The sequence below is a fragment of the Seriola lalandi genome, unplaced genomic scaffold (assembly GCF_002814215.2).
Source record: "Seriola lalandi dorsalis isolate HSWRI2012SDOR001 ecotype SW California unplaced genomic scaffold, Sedor1 jcf7180002054538, whole genome shotgun sequence".
In the NCBI taxonomy this organism is placed as follows: Eukaryota; Metazoa; Chordata; class Actinopteri; order Carangiformes; family Carangidae; genus Seriola; species Seriola lalandi.
The window spans coordinates 1,237,970-1,245,389 of record NW_019525091.1 but is presented as its reverse complement, the minus strand read 5'-3'; the positions used below and the strand labels follow the sequence as shown (position 1 = coordinate 1,245,389).

The window sequence follows — 7,420 nt, the reverse complement described above, 5'->3', positions numbered from 1 at the left end:
GTTTAAGTTGTGCTTTAGTCTCAAGTTAAAAAAGCATTTTCAGAAACTAGAGGAAGTTACCTTTCAAATTATGTCTCATATGAGCATTTTAGCCTTACATTTCCTCTATTATAATAGATGCCTACTAGTAATTTCAATAAACACTGAACATTATAACCTTCATGAGGGCAGGATTCACTGCAGGACTGTTGTATTACACCTGATGGATTTTAACCAGGTGTATCTAAGAAGCTGGCAAATTGGAGTGTATTCATTAATTTTTTATGTGCAAGAGTTTCTGAGCTGCGTTTATTCCATTACTGTTAACTATAATATCAATGCCACATGTACATGTAGGCTATTTTAACTTATGAAAATCTGAACATTTTAAAATGATGATGTAAAAATAATCCTCCAATGTTGGTATTATTTAATGATAACAAAAACCTACAACACCAACAGCTTTAACATGGCACTTCACCTTCTTGTTTGTGCATAATAAGTTAATCTACCTTTGCCAGCTTCTTGTATTTGTGTACCTGTGTTCATGTGTCCGTCTGCATGGATGTGTGTGTGCGTGCGAGAGAGAGAGAGAGAGAGAGAGAGAGAGACAGAGCGACATAGACAATGACTGGAGGAAACAGGAGTGTGTGACGATGGTAGAGAGAGAGGGAGAGAGAGAGAGGGAGCGACGCGGATGACACGCACACACACACCCTCTGTGTTTCTCACATACGGAGGAGAGGAGGACAGTGAAGAAGAAGAGGGAGAGAGGAGGAGAAGAAGAAGAAAAAGAAGAAGAAGAAGAAGAAGAAGAGGAGAGGGGAACGCGCAGAGAGAAAGAAAGAGAAACCCGGGGAGAAATGCCCGCTGGACGGATGGATTTTATTTTCCCCGAGCTGTACGAGCCTCTGTAAGACAACATGGGCTGCATAGGATCCCGGACGATCAGTAAGAACACACCGCTTTAAATTCTGCCATGTGGAGGGATGGATGGATGGATGGATGGATGGATGGATGGATGGATGGAGACAAGCATTGGTTTTGCAGGGCGGAGATGTAAAGAAGAAGGGCAGAAGAAGAGGAATGATGATAAGAATAGAAGATGAGGCACCGGCTAAAATAAACCAATACTTCTATAATAAACCTGCAGGGAGTTGCAGCGCTTCAGACCTGCTTTCTGCTTCTGCCGGTCACATGCGGTGTCTTTTTGGAGGGTGTAGTGTCTGCATAGTTTACTATAGGGATTACTAAAGCATCTGAGTGTGTGCATGAGTGTGTGCTTTTGGAGTGTGTGTGTGTGTATGTGCGTGTGTGCGTGTGTGTTGGAGCGGAGACGAGAAGGGGAAAGGCGGGACAGACAGGCAGCAGGAGGGATGTGAGCGGAATAAGATGCGGCTTGACGTTTTTCGTCTCCACATGGATGACACCAGGGAGGCAGGCAGTGTGTGTGTGTGTGTGTGTGTGTGTATGTGTTTGTGTGTGTGTGAGTAGGAGGAGGAGAGAGAGAGAGAGCGAGACCTCCGCCTTGACATAAAACTAAGGTCATTGTGTGCTGGGTGTCTGAGAAAATTCCCCTCTCCTCCCTCCTTTCCTGTCTCCTCCTCCCTCATCTCCTCCCTCCTTCCACTCTCTCCCCTCTTCCCTACTTTCCTTCCATCCTATCCTCCCCTCTTTCATTCCTTCCCTCCCTCCCTCTTCTCCTCCCTCACCTCTTGTCTCTCTACTGTGCGTCATGCAACGACGTAATAAATTGAAGACGCAGGCAGTGCACACCGGGTTATGCACGCACACACACACACACACACACACACACACACACACACACACACACACACACACACACACACAGTTATGAACAGGAGGCTCAGAGCAGGACTCGTGCAGGATGAGTCAGAACCGGGCTGGTAAACTCAGGTGTGAGTGTGAATGCTCTGCACATGTAGGTCAATTCTGCAAAGTCAATGGTGCCGCCAGCTACACACAGTTATACACTATACCTGTGAGGACCCTTATTGACACAATGCATTGGCCCTTAACCTAAGTTACTGAAAGATGCAGGTAAAAGCAATAAAACAGTAAAATACACAAAGTAAGAGAAACAGTAAAGAACTATTAAAATGCAGTGTTAAGGATAAAAAATATGAAGTGCAGCTTTAGAATTTAATTAAAAGCTATGGCAAATGGATGCACCTTAAATTAAGGAATTAACATTGGCTTTCATGCACTGACAGTGCTCACTGCTCTACTCCAGTGGGTCATAAATGTTTGCTATCAACTGACTCTGCAGGTCACTAATAATTTGATTTGTGCAATATCTGTGTGGGCAGCCACTGAAATAGATGCTAATATCACCTCACCTACACTGGCAGTTAACCAGCTTGACAATGTTATCTGTTGCAAGCCCCATAGATATACCAGAGAGTAACATACAAACCACAGAGGTCACAAGAGTAGCTGATTTTCAAACAGTTTGGTCATTTGTCCGCACAACTACTGGACGCATGAAGGAAAGACAGCTAATGCTCATCGGACAGCCTCCTTTGTATAATTGTAGCTCACAGGTTCGATCCCTGGCTCTTCATGTGTTGAAGTGTCCTTCAGGAAGAGCCTAAACCTCAAATTGATCCTAATAGTTGGGGCAGCACCTTGGTGGCTTAAAGCTCTAAATACAAAAAAGACAAACACTGAGACAGCACTGAGTGTCCATAACATGACCATGAACTTGTGGGAACAACTGGAAATAATCAGCACTAATATTAGCAAGCCAAACAATGGGTGGTCCTAGTTATTGAATACTCTAAAGGAGAGTTCTAAGGGGAAGTTTTGGTTTTACTTTGTTTCTCAATAAGGGAAAAAAAACTCATTGGCTATAGATGACTGTTGACCCAGGTCAGTCACCAGCACCAAAGTTAAAGGAGCTTCTCTAAGCAACACTGCCTCTTGAACATCAGTTAACTGCTACTATAGGGAAACACCCATCGCTGTTTCCACAAATATGTCCAAAAACTGTTCTATTCTCTGTTGAAACACAACAGCTGCAGTATCATCATTGTTTATGTTCCCTTATACAAGCAATGAAGGGAAATCAAATTTTAGTTTGACTTCAACTCTAAAACCAAGCCTTAAACCTCAAACAGCTTTTGAAGAAATAAGGATCAGAACAAAATGTCCTCACTTTCCACAAATGTCCTCACTCTCAAGGTCTAAAACAAAGTCCTCAGAAAGACAGAAAAACAAGAGCACACCGACACACACAGCTTTAATTTTCTACAGAAGCCGCTTCGCCACAGACACTAAGACCCAACAGACACACTTCAAACTGCTCAGCTGTCTGTTCAAGGAAAGCGCGGTCACTCCTGTGTGTGTGTGTGTGTGTGTGTGTGTTTGTTTGTGTATCTTCATTTCCCATTAATAGAAGCATACAGCTGGTGTGCCCTGCCTCCAAATGCTCATGTATGCAGACACACACACTGTACCAGAGGATGATCACCTCCCTCTGTCTTTTAAATGCTCCATCAAAGCCTCATCAGGTCCTTCATGAAAACAAATTGAGGCTGCTGGGGGATTTATATAAATAAAGGGAGGGAAAATTTGACCTTTGATTGTCATTGAGCCAGGCGGAAGGGCAGCGAGGGATGGGGGGAGGAACAGAGGTGGCGGTTGGTCAGGAACGACATGGAAAGGGAGACTATGGAGACATTTTTTTAAAGAGCTGGAGCTTGTGGTGTGAAGAGCCAAAAAAAACCCCCCCAAAAAAAACGTCCTGATGCTTTTTGGTTTCATAAGTGGGTGTGTTCCCCTTTGTGTTTAGCTTTCTGCTCTCATCTTATCTCCTCTGACTGTCTCTCTCTCCCTCCCTTCCTCTCCTTCTCTCTCCATTATTTGCAGAGTGAGAAGTAGATCAAAGCATATTACACTAGCTATGTGCTGGGCACATTATCTCACTCTGGTTCATATTCTCATTTTTGGAAACGCATGCTCCAGACGGCGTGAAGAGTGAGATGAGAGTGAGGTCGATGGAGTCTGCAGCAATGCTTCAGGTTTTCTTTCAATCTGGACGGAACACAGGGGGAGACAGAGCAATAAAATGCAGTGTCGTTTAAGGAGGGAAAAGTATAAAAAACAATGAATCCGACTGTTGCATCTACCATAGGATTGTAGCTATACTAATAATCCATGACATTTAATGCAAATGTTCATTTTGCTTCAGGAGTAGCTGCAACTTAATGATGTGATTCAGTCTGTTTCCAGTTTAGAGTGTAGGGCTGCAGGCACTATAGTCTGATTTGCTGTGCAGGAACTGAGTTGTTTGCACAGTTGGTGTTACTGTGTGTGAGTCACCTACAGAAACCAGAATTTGTTAACACAAAATCAAAGGTAAGAGACCCCACAGTCCCATACAAACTGCTAGATTATCTCTTGAGTGTGCGGTGCAGGAAAACCACATCATTAAACATTTAGCAAGAGAGATGAAGACATAAAGCAAATATATAGATAGATTTTATCTAACCTTGACAAAGTATTAGCATTGTTGGGATGAGTACATTGAAAAACTTAGAAAAAATGCACACCTATTCTGGGGATATGACAGGTGTTTTTATTGTCTTTGTCTTACCAATTCATTGAACCAGCAAATTTTAGGCAGATAAACTTTAAAGCTATAGCCATTTTCATATCTGCTGCTGCTTTGGTTTAATTTAGACATCTAATTATACTAAATAAACATCTTCATCTTTCATGGAAAATGGGATGCAAACCCTGGTCTCTAAGGTTGGTTTCAAACACTTTGTACGTGCAATCATCCATCCCAATCTTCCCATAGTTTGTTTTCAGCTGTTTGAACAAATAACCAGTGATAGTTCTCTGATAGTCTTCATTCATCTGACTTAACTAGTTTGTATCCAACCTCTTGATGCTTTTCTGCAATTTTGTTTACACATGTACATTTTATGTTCTAGATATGAAACTCACACTTTTATCCAGAAATGCATTATTTATACGAATTATCGGAATTGCATTAATTATACGAATAATCACAAGTCTGACAATGCTCACACAAACACCCTTAAAGTTGCCATATGTAAGTTTCGCTATTGCTACATAGCCAACGTTAGCTACATAGCCAACGTTAGCTACATAGCCAACGGCTAGAAGAAATATTGCAAGTTCAGCATCAAACTTGTGGTGGAAAGTAACCCTCTTTCTATCACTTCTTTTCTTCTACTAAAGATAGCATGCTAACCAGCTAGCCCTGGCCCATCCTCTTTCGTAATACCACTTTGCAATAGTGAGTCACTGTATCGCCCGGAAGAAGTAGCACATAACGGAATGAAGTTTGATGCTTAACTCACAATGTTTCTTCTAGACTGGTAAGTAATCAGCCGTTAATGCTAACGCTGGCTGCTGTAGTACTTTCTGATTACTCAACATAGACTTACAATGTGGACAAAATAAGTCCCAGATTGGCAACATAAGAAGGATCCTGGGTCAGAGTGTCCTTTAAAGTCTATAAAATGCTCAAAGGTCAAATATTCACGTCTAAATTAAAAAATGTCTCTTAATAATAATAATAATAATACATTTTATTTGGCAGCGCCTTTCAAAGCACTCAAGGACACAGAAGATTAAAAACACAATAAAAATAATAAAAACAATAGACAGTTAAAAAGAAAGCAATGAAATTACAGCGAATATGCAGATAGATTGAAACAGATGAGTTTTGAGTCTTGATTTGAACTGGGGTAAAGAAACTTGTGGTTGTCCTGTAGACTAAGTGTTGATGGTGCCTTGTGTAACCAACTTAACCCATCAAATACGTGAGTTTGTTAAATGGTTTATATTCAGAAAACAAGCAAGCATGCAGCATGAAGAAGCAGAAAATATTGCCACTGTGTAGCTCGTATTATGAGAAAAGGCAAAACCAAAACAGTACCATAACAGATCCATAACGAGGCAGAGGATGGACTCGTTGGAGAGTGAGAGAAGGCTAACTAAGACAAAGAAACTTGTTGTTTTATCAATAGAAATAAACTGTTTCATGGGCCAATAAAGCCGCCTCTCTCAGTGAAAGCAGGCAGTGCAGTAAAATCAGATTGAAGGGTTGAACAAAAGTGTTGTAAGGATCAACAGACAAACTATCTAAAATAGTGAGCTTGTTAAATCGGTCAGGATGATAGGACAGCTCCCCCTCCCAACCCAACTTATTGCCTGCAGAATATTTCCTGCTGCATTTCTTGTGAGGAACATCTATTCTTATATTAGGCCTGAGTTAGAGCGGCTGCTGCTAAAAATAGATCTGGGGTAAAAGAGGGAGGTCAATGAGAGATGGAGGGAGGGGAGAGGAGGGAAAATGTTACAGTAAATATCGGTCAACAGCTTTCTCTTTCCCTGTATTTCCTCTCCCCTCGTTCACATCCCTCCTTTGACTTTGTGCAAGGGAATCAAATGTTCACTCAAAGAAAATATGTCTCTTCTCTCTGGTGATCAGTGGAAAACAATACAATAAATCAGTACAATACAATTCATATTGTATTTTTCCATTACCTCAGTGAATTTGCAGTATCATCGTTGTTCAGTCTTTCAATGCTATATTGTTTCCCTCAGCTGTGTGTTTCTCGTGGAGTGCCATTTAACCAGAGCATCACTGCCTGCCACTACACTCAATTATCCTCCAGTTACACTGGAGCTGATGTGTAGCAGTCATCACTTAGACAGCAGGACAGTCACAGAGAATGGCTTTCAGGAAGACAGTTGCCTCTCCATCTCCGAAGACTTCTGTGGTTGACAAGCACTTCTGCAAAAACCGACAGCAATCACAGAGAAGAGAAATCTTCTCTCTGGTCTGTTTGATGTGCTGAAAGACTGTAAATTGTCATTGCAGTCTATTCACATCCACTGTGTGAGAGATCTTCCCTGCAGATTTCAAACTGCTTTACCTGGAAAACAAAATCTGTACTGCAATGCAGCTGAGTCTAGACTGCGCCTAAATATATCTGTTCAATGGATAACCTCTCAGGATTTGATATATCAGGGAACTTAAAGACTTAATGTGTGTTATTTCTGTGGGACATTATTACACCAAATGATGTAATATCAGTCTTCAAAATGGGAACGGACCTCTTCCAAAAGTCTCCAAAGGCATACCAGAGAATCTGCTTGGTGATAGATACGGACTGACTGGTAAACTGACTGATTTTGACTGTGAATGGACCACAGGCCTACACGCTGTCAGTCACCTATACTGACTTTATTTACAACATTTTGCTGATCTTTTTTTTTGTTCTTTCACAGTCTTGAAAAGGAAAAGTTACCAAATGACACCCTTTCAAGCATTTGTGGATGAATTTTTGTTGGACAAAGTTCATGAATGCTAAGAGTAGAGCCAATGCCAAAAGGCATGTGGTTAAGATGTCCCCCGAGTGCCTTCCAGTGGAGGTCT

At 41.5% G+C, this 7,420-nt stretch overlaps 1 protein-coding gene across 7 annotated transcripts in view; it reads left to right on the top strand.

Annotated features, from left to right (window-relative positions):
• The first annotated feature begins 673 nt into the window (after positions 1-673).
• LOC111661217 (uncharacterized) overlaps positions 674-7,420 on the top strand; it is a 54,870-nt gene continuing 48,123 nt past the window's right edge. For 5 of the 7 annotated variants that reach the window (XM_023414717.2, XM_023414714.2, XM_023414716.2 and 2 more), the window contains exon 1: positions 773-930. In XM_023414717.2, the coding sequence (XP_023270485.1) occupies positions 903-930 (28 nt within the window). In that variant the 5' untranslated portion in view covers positions 773-902. Of the gene's footprint in view, positions 931-7,420 lie in introns of all 7 variants that reach the window. The other 2 variants (XM_023414720.2, XM_023414719.2) reach the window with 1 other exon arrangement.